This window comes from Ictalurus furcatus, chromosome 11 (assembly GCF_023375685.1).
Source record: "Ictalurus furcatus strain D&B chromosome 11, Billie_1.0, whole genome shotgun sequence".
NCBI classification, from domain to species: domain Eukaryota; kingdom Metazoa; phylum Chordata; class Actinopteri; order Siluriformes; family Ictaluridae; genus Ictalurus; species Ictalurus furcatus.
Window position 1 is genome coordinate 24,497,264 of NC_071265.1, and position 14,577 is coordinate 24,511,840.

A 14,577-nucleotide genomic window follows, 5' to 3' on the forward strand; every position below is an offset into this window, starting at 1 on the left:
CCTTAAAGCCGATATTATTAATCTGCAAAGATTGCATTCCAACACTTCATACCCAACTATGAACCTCATTTATCAAATCGAATACAAACTAATTTATTTATAAATTTTGCGTAGGAGCATTTACACAAGAAATGTGGTATTCTTGAAAATCCAGTTAGTTCCAATATCTTATGAGAACTCCGAGGTTTGTGAAAATTTCTTACAATTACAAAAAGTTATTGCAATCGCATGTACGGATTATGATGTTAAGTTTAAATAGCATATTATTTCTATATGCACAATTTTATTGAACACTGTGTGAACCTCAGTCATTTTATAATAATCTGAAAGGAAACAATCCAAACAAAAACCATCAATTAAGATATCTTAATTGATGATTTATATATATATATGTCTAGCCATTCAATTAGGACAAAAGAAATGCCACTGTACACTGTATAAATGGAGGGAGAGTTATGCTGCATCCCATTTCACCTAATTATACTATGTACTAAAAGTATGTACTCTTTTTTTCGTGAAGAAAAATTACATACATTTCAGCATGTAGCAAAAGAGTATGCAAGTTGTGGTACATACCAACACGGCATGTAACAGAAGAGAATGCTGTTGCGTAGTTACACACACTGTCATCATAAACAAACGTTCAACTTTCCTTCATTCGTTGTTCCTTATATTATTTATACTATATAATTGAATTTACCGTTCCCCTGACTTATTTTTCCACATTTCATTTACACCTCTCTAAAATGTGTACTTGAATTCAGCAAAGCAAACTCACAAATCTCTACCGCCCTCACGCTAGGAGTCGTGAGAAATATTAGCTGAAAAAGTGTCCATGGATCCACACTTCGAAAATACTAGACCATCATAGGTCATGATGTGACCTCATTTCAACATACTACGATTCGAGACACACTCATTCTAACCTTGGAGACTATTTAGGACGGATAGAAGGCGGAATGAGACGCAGCATTGGTCTGTCCCCGAGGTAGCCGACATGTTGGAATAGCTGAGCTGCTTTACTGGAAGAGTTACGACTCTCCGCCCCTAGGGAGGCGCCCTTTCAGTTGTATAGTCATCATTTTGATGTTTTCAGCTCTCTGTCAGCTTTGCCTTTTATGGAGTTTTGTGGGAGTCGCCCGATGCAAATCACAAAGCTGTGAGCAAATCACAAAGTACTTGATAATTTGGCCTTGGCAAGTGAATGGCATTTATTACCGTATGCATGTGAGTACGAAGAAATCTGGCAGGAAATTTCAGCTCAGTCTGACCTACAAAGCAATTGCACACTGTTTAATTAATCAGTGAGAATATACGCAGTTACTTCAGTGTTACTAGTGTATAATGTCTACCTCTGTATATACATGTGCATGTTAACTGGGGACACAAGTATGCCACTTCTAAAATACTGCACTGCTACATTTTTTTTGTTCTATTATTGTGTACAACTGTCTCCAGATGTAAACTGTACAAAATGTAGATCCCTCAAAAGAATTTGAGCTGTTTCAATACTGCTGTGTGTTTTGATGTATTATTGTGACTGCTTTGTCAAACACAGAACATGCAGTCACTTGCAGCTGTTCTGATGCAACACAGTGAAAGAGAGTGAGTCCAGTCTCTCTCCATCAGAGGAAACACTGCTTCGACGACATTTACATTTATGGCATTTGGCACCCTCATCCAGAGCACCTTACAGAAGTACCAAGTAACTGCCAATGCTCTACGACTTCATCCTTCTTCTCCTAACTGCTGCTAATCATTTGGGTGCATCTTAAACCCTGAGCGCCAGTGAATACCTCATTATTACACAAGCGTAACTGGTGCATCAATCCACTGATTGTATAACAGTGACACACAAAGCCTTTCCCTGCTAAATGTTTGATAGGTTTATGGAGTGCTGATCGTCAAAAGAGATGAGTAGTTACACTTGAAATACTCAACATGGTGCAATTCTACAGAGATCAGTGTTTAGCCCCAAGCTAGCAGGGCATCCAGCTGAGAAGCCGGTTTGAGTTCTCAGCATGGGGGTGTTTTCCACCTATAAATGAAGACGCAAAAAAAATTCCTTGCACACACTGCATATCACACACACACAACAGTAGTGACAGTAAACTGTGCCAGGGAATGATTGCAGGTCTCTTATTCTCAGCTGAACGGTTTCCAAAAACCTAGGGCTAAAAGACATTACCATGGACTTAATTATCGTGGATTTAATCCAATCTAATCCAATCCAAATAAATCTTAAGGACAGCTCTTTGCAAACTCTTGCACTCCTCCAAGCTGAAACGGAGTACACAAATGCGTACTGCAGTAGGCTCACACTGAGTCGCACCAGTTTACTGCTTTCATTCATATTTGAAGTCTGTTTAAGGTCAGACCTCTGACCAACACAAGCTGCCACTAATCCCTCGGGCTCTTTCACTGCTTGTCATTGGCTTATTCATGTTCTCCACTTCCGGCCTCTCCTGTGAATGTTAACCGAGAGAGAGTGCACACACCTAGAGGAAACCCAGCCAGGTGTCAGCATGCTGCTGCTGTTTGCTTTAGACCTCAGGAATCTGGGCTATGTGCTGACACCATTTCACATATAGAGCCCCGAACTGTCAAGTTTAAACCATGTGGCACTGTCCTTCATAAATGCCTGAAAAATTGTTCGAATGTGACTTCTTATACTTCTTTATATGTCCAAACCCTAGGGCTTACTATTAAGTAACTGCAACAGGAACAATGAAAAATGATTAGCAAATATTATGAGTGCTGAGGGAAAGCAAGATATTATCCATGGTTCTAAGCTATGTAACATGCTAACACACGCTCGTTAATGAAATAACTATTTAAATTGCCTGCGGCAAGGAGTTTGCTGTTCTAATACAGTCTGAAAAGCTGAATCAAGCAGGTACAGCATTATAATTCTGAAGTTAGTTATTTTGACATTACAAGAATCATCGAAGAGCGCAGCGTCTGTTAAAATGTCCAATTCGTATTGTTTAATAAAACATTTAAATAAATTACTACCCATATTAAGATGATTTTATCAGCCATATTATTATTAGGACTCTATAGGAATCATCATCGTATCACACTGCATTGTGGAACTGATTCGCCTTATTGGTTGTACGATATTTTATGGACGCTCACTTGCGCTACAAATTAGAAACACATATTTATCGCTCAATTACAACTTTTTTAAAATCTTACAATTCTAATATCACAACAACTATACAGACATATGCAGCAGTGTGTAAAGAAGCAATATAACCCACCTGTAGTATTCTTCTCAGGAGAAACTAGCTGCTCAAAGAGAATGCTTAAGGCTGAATAGGATAGTGTGCCTGAGGAGATGGTGTGGCTCACAATAGTGAGATTAAAATCTGCAACTCTGAGATTTTAACTCAGAATCGCAGGATACGTTTGTGTAATATTTTCTCGTATGTGCCAAAAAAGGTTCCATAATATATACTTCAAGAATATAGGGCTACACAGTAGGATGAAACTACTGTATATAAAAGTTACTTCAATATAACGTGAATAAACTTTTTCTCAAAATATCACACTTTTTAAAATCAGTCTAATTAACTAAATGTGGACGCAACAATAAGTGACAATAATGATCTTTTTATTTATTTATTTGATCTCATTTGTAGCTTGGGTTTTTGAGTTTGTATTTTACTCTTTTCCAAAACTTGTCACTTGAAGCTTATCAGGAATTCACATGCCATCAGACTGTGACAGGACAGTCACTGCAATAAAGGAAAGCTATGCACGTTATGCAAGGTTAGCTTTCTAGATACATATTCCTCAGACCCCCATTCAAACCCTAAGTTCACAGTCCAATCCATATTCCCACAGCTAGCAGAAGAATTGGCATTATGATAGAAAGCAATAAAGATCTGTCCCAACATGAAATACCTGGATATCAATGCATAAAACATACAAATTCCTTGCCATGATGTTAACATTATGTATTCTCGATATCTATTCTGTTCTCATCCTGTTATCTGCTCAATAACTCCATCCATCCATCCATCTTCTATACCACATCTTCTATAACCTGGAGCCTATCCCAGGGAGCATTGGGCACAAGGCAGGGTACACTCTGGACAGGGTGCCAATCCATCGCAGGGCACAATCACATACACATTCACACACCCATTCATACACCACGGACACTTTAGACATGTCAATCAGCCTACCATGCATGTCTTTGGACTGGGGAGGAAACCGGAGTACCCGGAGGAAACCCCCGCAGCACGGGGAGAACATGCAAACTCCACACACACAGGGCCACGGTGGGAATCAAACCCCCGACCCTGGAGGTGTGAGGCGAAGGTACTAACCACTAAGCCACCACACGCCCCTGCTCAACAATTAGTTTATTTAAAAAAAGTAATGCAACTACGTTTAACACATTTCCAATTCATCCACAATGAATTTATAGGAGTTTATATACATTTGATAACTTTGTCATCTCAAATGTACCTTGCTTTCTATTTTCTATTTTGTCTGTTTTAACCACGTTTACTATGCTGGTCCTGAATTTAGAAATGAAAAACACAGACCTAGACTGTTAGTTGCAAGTAACTCTTTAGGTATGGTTAGCTAGCTATTTTGCATTAATGTCTCATAAGTTTTCGCATTAAGATGGATATTCCACAGGCACGATGGTGTGACACAACATTCCCAACTTTCCGCTAAAGAGGAGACAGAGTAGACACCGACCTTTTTAAAGAGGCGAATGACATCCTCGCTGACCTGCGCCAGGCGGACGATGACGTTGTTGATGTAGATGTCGTTGAGTGTGGCATGATCTCGGCTTTCTCTGCGAGTCTGATTCAAAACCAGGTACCAGCAGTTCACTGAAGACAGGAGGTGCTGGTCTTTCCTAAACAAGAGAAACAAGAAAGTTTTCAAGAAAGAAAAAAAAAAAAACACACACAGGGCATCATTTGTGTACTCGGTGCATTTTATTGCTTTTCAAATAGAATGTGCATAAATGAAAAACCCCGCATTCCCTCTCCCTCTGTATTTTCTTTTTGCTGGGGAGAGGCGGAGCTTAGCCTGCCTTTTATCTAACTGTCAGTGCAGACCAGTGTTACCAACTTAGCGACTTTCTGACCCCTTTAGCAACTTTTGCAAAAAAAAAAAAAGAAGAACCTAGCGACAAATCTTTTCCCGCTACACTCGCACCTCTCTCTGCATCTGCTCTATTCGATGAGTGTCTGAGAGCCGGAGATTTAACAATGTCATGGCTAACGAGATGCGATCTTTGTCACAATTTACATCATTTGTATGCGAATGTTTTTAGAAAGCAATACGAATGTAATGCAACATGTCTTACATGTAAAACAGTCCACGTTATTACAGCCTAGTCCTCTTCTTCAAAGTAGTTATAGTGTTCAGAAACATTTTATCATTCATGTTCCACACCTGTCCGTTATATAGTTTTATAAAAGTCATAAAAGTTATTTAAAAAATCATAAAAGTTATGAAAAGTCATATTAAAAAAGCAAAAAAACCTATCTATCTATCTATCTATCTATCTATCTATCAAAAACAGATTATAGATTAGGTTATATATAGATAGATTTTATATAGAATATATAATCATTATACCTGGTCTCCTCCAATCTGGGGGGGTTGCGTGCCACATGATAGGGGAGGCTTGGGGGGGCTTTAGTTACAAAAGGTTGAGAACCTCTGTATTAGAGAAACAATATTGATTCACACGTCACTCCTCTTATTGAGTTAAATAAGCTTGAAAAAGTCAGGCACACAGCTAGTTCCTTGTGGATGCACTTATATAAACACAGTTTATTTCGCCTTTTCAAGAGTACAACATAATGGCCAAAAAATAAACTGTAATTGTGACTAAACACGCAATGGGAATATTACCAGAGCATTCAGTGATTTGGTACTTGCATGTAGTTAATGCTGTAGTCAGTATATTATTATGTTTTTACTGTGTGGAAAGAATCAGCCACACCTTTATGTGATTATCTTGGCTAATTAAAGTCAAAATCTGACAAAACAACCACAACCCTACTAAACAAAACATAATCTGTGTGTGCAGCTCAGGAATCTGTTTATTGTTTGGAGCTGTCAGAGAACAGAACAAGCAGTCGCTTTTAATTAACTTTGTTTGAAAAAATCAAGGTTTCTATGCCTAGTCCCATTTTCTTTAAAAGGACTCGTACAGGCTGCCGTTATCCCCTTACAGCAGAAATAAAGACTAAAGAGAACGTTTCTCAGCGTCCTTGAATACTGATGCAACACATCACACCTGAACACATGCATTTACATGCAAACATGATGTCTGGCAGCTCATCGATCACTTAATACCTTAACGCTGGTAATCATAATGACCCTGAACCAGAGGGAGAGTGAAAGCGTCCTGGCATGATCCTAATCTGCTTTCATGGCCTTAAGCGTTCACTAACCAACAACACCCAACGCCTACCTTCCCCCCTCCCTGTCCTCCATCTCAGCCCTATCTCCTTCCCCAATCAATCAACACGCCTGGGGATGAAGAAAGAAAAGCTCGGACGAAAGGAGACTCATGAAAAGCACAGAGATAAATGGAAGAGTTTTCAGATAAATTGAGCAGGAGAAGCAATTACTTTTTGGAGTAAGACGAGGGAGAAATCTGTAACATCACCCCTTTCGGAGAGTAGCAGATGCTAAGCATCATGCCTTTCATCTCTTACACATGAGCTACACTACAAGATTTATACAATATTAAAACAAATGTTGAAAATGTGAGAGACACCAGATATAATGACGGATTTTACAGACTGTCTGTCTTTCAGTGTCCAAACCCCAACACTAATGTAACATGTGGTTAAATGAGGCAGGAACCTAGTGTGAAAATGTCCATAATTGGGGTCAAAACACAGGCAGAGGATAATACATAATCAAAACATGAAAAGCGGTGAAGGTGAAAATCAAAGAACACAGGAACAAGAAGCAAGGCTGAGAACTTAGCAATACAAATAACATGAAAAGACTTCAGAAGGAGGAACAGAAACCACTGGACAGAATTAATCAAAGTAATCAAGTGAGACACAGAACAGGTGAACACATTAGGGTAGTCAGCCACTATAATAACAGGGGACCAAACACAGGACCGAAACCTAAACAAAAGCACGTCATAACAAAAACACTGAGAGTGAGGATTCCTGACAACTAAAATATTACCCTCAAACACCATATACATTCAGATTCTCGTCATGAGTCACAAATATGACTTTAAATTAAAATGCATGGTGGACAACAGTTTAGTTTGGCTGTCACTGGTTATCAGTCTTTCACATGTCAAGGTTGTGTTTTTACATAAGACTGTCTGGCTTTCCCTCACACTACAGAATGTTGAGTGATAAATATTGAGCATGTTAAATATATGGGAGTTTAAATCAGTGTGTCTAAGGCTGGACTGTAAGTAGCTCTGAGGGATTAAGACCGGATTTCACACATCACACACCACAAGATAATCTGGGAAGATAATCATTTAACACCAGCCTTTGCTTATAAGTTTATTTTTAAAGGAAACGAGGTGTTTCAAAACTTCAACCTACTGATTTGTTACTCCAGCAGATTATCATGTCATGATAAGTTTGTCTGTAAAACACTCAGGTGACTGTAATAATGAGTCTGTTTTAATATGCAGTCATAACATTCAGTCATTTCCTGGTTAATGCTAGTGTTTTGCTATTTTGGTTGAGGGCAAATTTTGAACATCCAAATGCTCCATATATATAAAATCCAGTCCTTGAGATAAGAAATGTCTCTGATTAAAATGCTGATGTCCTCAATGCACAAAAAAACAACAGCTAATGCACGTATTGATATTCATAAATCTGACATATTATATACATTAGTTAATTAATTAATAACAAGGACAGTATTATAATTTAACAGTGTCATATTTGTGTATTTACTATTGGCTTTGATTGGCACTTCATAGTTGTTTTTTTTTAGTGTATTTACAGCCCAAAACTTGAATTTAAGCATGACATACTGTATTGTGGTTACATCAAACTATCACTGACTTTATATTTCTCCTTGCTTAAGTGATAAATGTGCTTAAGTTGAAGGTCACAATGACACATAACTGAGACATACCATAGTTACAGCAAGTCTGTAGTTACGTCTGCTGTCTGAATATCAGTGTGCGTAATAGCTGTATTAAATCCTCAACTCTGGATACAACCCTTTGCACATGACAGCAATGTGCGCTTGTTAACTCTGTCACACTCTGTCTATATTCATCATTGACTTTCTGCGTGTCTCCTCTTCAACAGCTTTCGATCTCACTATTAGCCTGACGCCTGTGTACACTACTTAACCCCGCGCATGGTTTAAATGATTGTGAATTTTGGACTTCTGAGTTCAAAATAAAAACGAACGTGTGACGCAACCACTAAAATCTCAGCATAAAATATCCTCTATGAAGACAGGTAAAAAAAAATCTTATGCAGAGGATTGTGGGAGAGAGAGTGGTGTGAAACAGGCGATAAGAATGAAAAAACAAATTGAAATTTTCTCGACTTGCAAATGAGAAAGAATTGTTGACAGACGGATTGCTGAATGTTCCAGATGACTGGATATCATGTTTTATGGTCCAGTAGACCAAACCAAAGAAAGACCTCCAAAACAAGCCGGAAATTATCATTCTGATTCATAAATCTAGTTTATTCAATACACAAATGCAAACTGAGCAGCACATCTGACACCTACAACTAATCCAGAATGTAGCTGCATGACTTATTTTTTAATCTCTCCACGTCACACTATTTTTGCATTCTCTCTACTGGCTTCCTGTAGCCGCCACAATCAGATTTAAACACTGATGCTTTTGGTGCAACTACACCCACCATTCCTCAAGGTACAAGTAAGACATGTGTCAAGACTCTTCTCTGTCCTGGCACTCAAGTGGTGCAATGAACCTGGCTGTCTGAACAGCTGAATCACTGACTGTCTTCACATGAAGACTAAAGATATACCTCTCTACCAAACACTTAAATGCGCACTGATAAATAAAAATAAATAAATAAAAACCTGATGTGCTGTTTTTCCATCTACAGTGCTGTGAAAAGTATTTACCGATTTCTTGTGTTTTTGTGTATATCTCATGCTAAATTGTTTCAGAAATTCAAATAAAATCTCAAATAAAACAAAGGCAAACTGCGTAAACACAAAATACAGTTCCCTTTCAAAGGGAACTCCACGTTGCGTTCAGCATAACACTATGGGAGCGCCCTCGTGGTGTTATGCTAAACGCAACGTCTCGTTCCCTTCTCAGGGAACAGGCTTACATGCGTAACCCAGACATTTTTACATGATAATTTTATTTATTGAAGCAAAAAAGTTATCCAATACCAACTGGACCTGTGTGAAAATGTATTTGCCCCCCGTAGTTACTAATTCCCCAAATCTATGAAACTGCATTCATAATGGAGTTCAGCTGGACTAGACTCAACCAGGCCTGATTACTGCAAACCCTGTTCAATCAAATCAACACTTAAATAGAACTTTTTCAACAGCATGAAGTTGGGTAAAAGGTCTTACCCAGTAACACACTATGCCAAAATTGAAAGAAATTCCAGAAATGATGAGGAAGAAGGTGATTGAAATACATCAGTCTGTGAAGGGTTACAAAGATATTTCAAAGGCTCTGGAACTCTAACGAACCACAGTGTGAGTCATTATCTCCAAATGGAAAAACTCAGCACAGTAGTGAACCTTCCCGGAAGTGGCCGACCTTCCAAAATTCCTCCAAGAGCACAGCAATTACTCATCCAGCAAGCCACAAAAGACCCATGGACAACATGAAACTACAGGCATCTCTTGTATCAATACAAGAGAGTATCAATATTGTATTGATACTTTATTGTATCAATAAAGGTCACTGTTCATGTCTCTACTATCAGAAAGACACTGGGCAAAAATGGCATCCATGGACGAGTGGTGAGGTGAAAACCACTGCTAACCCAGAACAACATTAAGGCTTGTCTGAATTTTGCCAAAACACACCTTGATGATCCTCAAAACTTTTGTGAGAATGTTCTGTGGATTGATGAGTCGAAAGTGGAACTGTTTGGAAGACAGGGATCCTGTTACATCTGGCATAAACCAAACATAGAATTCCACAAAAAGAACATCATACCCACAGTCAAGCATGGTGGTGGAAGTGTGATGATGTGTTGATGCTTTGCTGCTTCGCTGCTTCAGGGACTGGGCAACTTGCAATAATTGAGGGAAACTTGAATTCTGCTCTCAACCAGAAAATCCTAAAGTCTAAATCAGTGTGTTTACATGGACAACAATAATCCACTATTAACCCGATTAAGACAATACTCTCATTAAGAAACTACCATGTAAACAGCAATTTTTAATTACCTTAATCCGATTAAAGTCATACTCGAAGTAAACACAAGTCGAATTAAGACACGTGGAGTACTCCTGTTTTAGTCGCATTATCGAGGTGTATTACAGACATGTAATCACCTTAATCACATTATTAACGTCGTGTGAGAGTTTTCACCGCATTTTGCAACAGGACACGTACACACACGGCAGTGCTCAAATGTTTTACGGCAAACAAGAGAGCACGGCTGCGTCCCAAACCGCGTACCTGCCAACTATAGGCCTATAGCAGGCGAAATACATGTATCTCGGCTACTATACAGTAGGTAAGTACGCGGTTTGGAACGCAGCCCATGGCTTCAAGCAGTCGTCTATTAGCACGTATAGCATGACAAATAATTAACCGCACTGGAAGCGTTCGTAAACATTAAAAATAAAAACACCCAAAACTATATATACGGTACCATAACGAAGATGAACTGTATGTTAATATGTGAAATTCTGGAGGGAACATCAAACGGTGTGGCGCGGTGACGTAATGACGTGTGCTGTTAATCTAATTATGTTCTATAACATGTAAAACGGGTACATGAAAGGAGTATTCTAAAAGCCACTCATGTAAACACCTTAATCACATTACTATCTTACTCAGAGTAAGGTCAATAATTAGATTACTGCTCTGCATGTAAACGCTCTGAATGACAGGAGTAAATCCTAGGACTAAAAGTAAGTGAAAGACTGATCTCCAGTTATTGGAAGCATTTGGTTGCAGTTATTGCTGCTAAAGGTGGCACAACCTGATTTTAAGTTTAAGTTAGTTTTTTTAGTCAATTAGTTTTTCACATTGGTGAGAGGTTTTGGATCTTTTTTTTTAGCTTCAATAAAAAATAATAATAAATACACACTATAATGTGTGTTTACTCAGGTTGCCTTTGTTTTATGATGTATTTGGTTTGAAGATCTAAAACTATTTAGTATGAGATATACACAAAAACAGAAGAAATCAGGATGGGGGCAAAAACTTCTTCACAGCTCTGTATACTAACTCATCTCTAACAGGGTTTGAGCTTGATGGTATTCTTAGTCCCTGACCTGTTGACCTAGCATAAGGATGTTTCTTCTGGAGACTGCAATGCACTCTTGTAAAAGCCACAATTGGAAATATAAACATAAAGGTGATGAATACACTGGGTTAAAATGGTATTTACAATGAATTCTTTTAAAAAATATAAATGTTTCAAAACTAAATAAAATATGTCAGAAAAATTAAATATATACAGCCAATATATCCAGAACTATATGGCCAAAAGTATGTGGACACCTGACCAGCACACTCATATGTGCTTGTTGAACATCCCGTTCCAAAACCATATTCATTAATGCGTAGCTGGTCACTTCTTTACTGCTACAACAGCTTCCACTCTTCTGTGAAGTCTTTCCACTAGATTTTGGATTGTGGTCGTGGGGATTTGCTCATTCAGCCACTTGTGAGGTTCAGGCACGGATGTTGGGTGAGAAGACCTCGCGCAAAGTCGGTGTTCCAGTTCGTCCTCAGAGCTGTTCAATGGGGTTGAGGTACAATTGAGTTCTTCCACTCCAAACTTGACAAACCATGTCTTTATTGTCCTCGTTTTGTGGACAGGGGCACTGTCATGCTGGAACAGGTTTGGGACCCTAAACGCTTCCTAACCTAGTTGCAGTGAATGAAAATCTTAAAGTTACAGCATACAAAGACATTGTAGACAATTGTGTGTTTCTTAGGTCCACTTATGGTCGGGTGTCCACATACTTTTGGCCATATAGTGGATGTTAGCTGTATTCTGTAAACTGTATGTAACTGTAAGCTTCGATATATGTAGCATTACAGAATATGAAATTGCAAAGACCATATACTGATCAGATTGCTTACTTTCCTTAATACTGTAGTTTCCTAACTGTTCAATCTGGTCTGACATCAGAATGGAAGGCCCACATATGAGTGTGATGGTCACATGTCCACATACTTTTGGCCATAGTGTAGCTCTCTCTGGACAGTTTAACTTGTTTGCATTTTAGAGGCACCATGGCAGTTAACTGCTAGTTAAGGAAGTGCTTTGCTTCACTGCAATGTTAAAAATACTGCTCAACAAACCCACACATAAACATTTAATTTAACTAGGACACTTAACTTTACAGGGGCAATGCTATAATTTTCCAATCCATGACAATAGGTAAGTATACCGAAGTGTAAATTGTATATAAGCCCTTGCACTCACTGCAGTCACAATGTCAGAACTGAACACCAAAACTTTAAGGATTAAGCAACAGAGATTTGTTTCAGAAGTTGTCACAAATAGGCACAAGATGAGATTTCTTTTTTCTTCACTGTGAATGTGTAGTTCAGTTCAGAACTAGGTCACTCTCAGTTCTGAGCCTCAGGCTACAACTCGACAACTCAACTGAGCAAAAGAGTCTTTTTTTTTTTTTTTTTTTTTTTTTTTTTTTTACAGTTGTGCAGTGACATTCTCTATCTACTTCCTGCTTCTCCTTCCACATTTTGAGAACATGATACACATGATACTCCAGTGGAGGGAGCAATAGTTGAAGAAGAAAAAAAAAAGTACAACAGATTACAGTTGGATGGAGAACGAAAAGCAGAAAAAAAATATATAATCCACACATACACTGTTTGGCCAGATGTTTCTAGACCATCACACCCATATGTGGTTCTTCCCCAAACTCTTACTACAACGTTGGGAGCACACAACTGTATAGGATGTCTTTCTACGCTGTAGCATTACAAATCCCTTCACTGGAACTAAGAGGCCCAAAACCTGTTCCGGTATGACACTGGCCCTGTGCGCAAAACGAGCTTGATAAACACATGGCTTGCCAATGTTGGTGTCAAAGAACTCGAGTGGCCAGCAACAGAGCCCTGTCCTCAACCCCACTGAGCACCTTTGGGATGAACTGAAATGTAGATTGCATGCCAGGTCTCCTTACCCAACATCAATGCCTGACTTCACTAATGGTCTTGTGGATGAACGAGAACAAATCCCGACAGCCATGCTCCAAAATCTAGTAGAAAGCCTTCCTAGAAGAGTGGAGCTTATTATAATAGCAAAGGGAGACTAACTCAATATTAATGCCCGTGGTTTTGGAAAGGGATGTTCAACAATCACATCTGGCTGTGATGGTCAGGTGACCACTTCCTTTGGCTATATAGTGTATATGTGTTAAACACTGAGTATAATTATATCGTGTGTAGTGCTTATTGATTAAAGCACATTTGCAATGTCCCATTTGCTGCTTAGTACTGTATAAGTCAATGTATTTAGGTGCTTAATCATCTTCCCAATGATAACAGGTTATGGCCCATTTCCCAAATACCCTTAGGCACATTTAGACTCATTTAAATATACAAAACACTCAATCCCATGGTAAAATACTTAGACAGAAATATGGCAGAACAAACCAAATCTCTTACTACACATACCTTCCTCATGTGCTTCCTTTTACAATACGTATGTACCTGTGAAAAGCCTTTTTCCCCCCCAAAATATATGGCAACTCAAAGGTACTCCAAGGCAATTAATCAACATTTAAATGTTTTAAATCCCCATGAAACAGCTTGAGAGCTTCAAGAAACTTTACTGACTTACACAAAAGGCAAAAGAGTTCAAGATATGCCACACCCTCGCCGAATCTAAATATTCCTGACAGCAGTTTAGCAAACTAGAACAGCAAAGTGTTTAGCAAGAGCATTTTCTCAACTGTGGAGGTTTTCTCACCACCACCACCTTCACCCGCACCTGTCAACTTTAACAAAGACCCAAAAGAATGAACTCTAAATATTTTCTCAAGCAAAGAACAGCTGGAAAAGTGTGTGGAAATACACACGGCGAAAAACGCATCGCCGAACCGTTTGCTGCTGACAAGCTGCTAATATAGTGCAATATGCAGCGTGGATAGAGGCAGGACATGTTTGTTTTACAGAGCATTTAATTGGACAAACACAAGACTAGTACAATGAGTCAACAAAACTTTTTTTTAAATGTAATATTTCCCCAGAAGTGGCAAACTAAAAAAATGAAAACTATCTCCAAAACGATTTTCGCATTTTCTTTCTAGATATACTATCGTACCGTTGTCCATAACGTGAAGGGACAGGTAGAAAAAGCTCTGAAACACCAATGTTGATATCCGAGTCACTTTATGTTCCTATTATTAACTTTT

At 38.6% G+C, this 14,577-nt stretch overlaps 1 protein-coding gene across 1 annotated transcript in view; it reads right to left on the reverse strand.

Annotated features, from left to right (window-relative positions):
* The window catches only part of srgap3 (SLIT-ROBO Rho GTPase activating protein 3), a 144,930-nt gene that overhangs the window by 71,564 nt on the left and 58,789 nt on the right, over positions 1–14,577 (reverse strand). Inside the window, exon 3 of the mRNA XM_053636879.1 lies at positions 4,720–4,882. Coding sequence (XP_053492854.1) covers positions 4,720–4,882 — 163 coding nt within the window. The remainder of the gene's footprint in view (positions 1–4,719; positions 4,883–14,577) is intronic.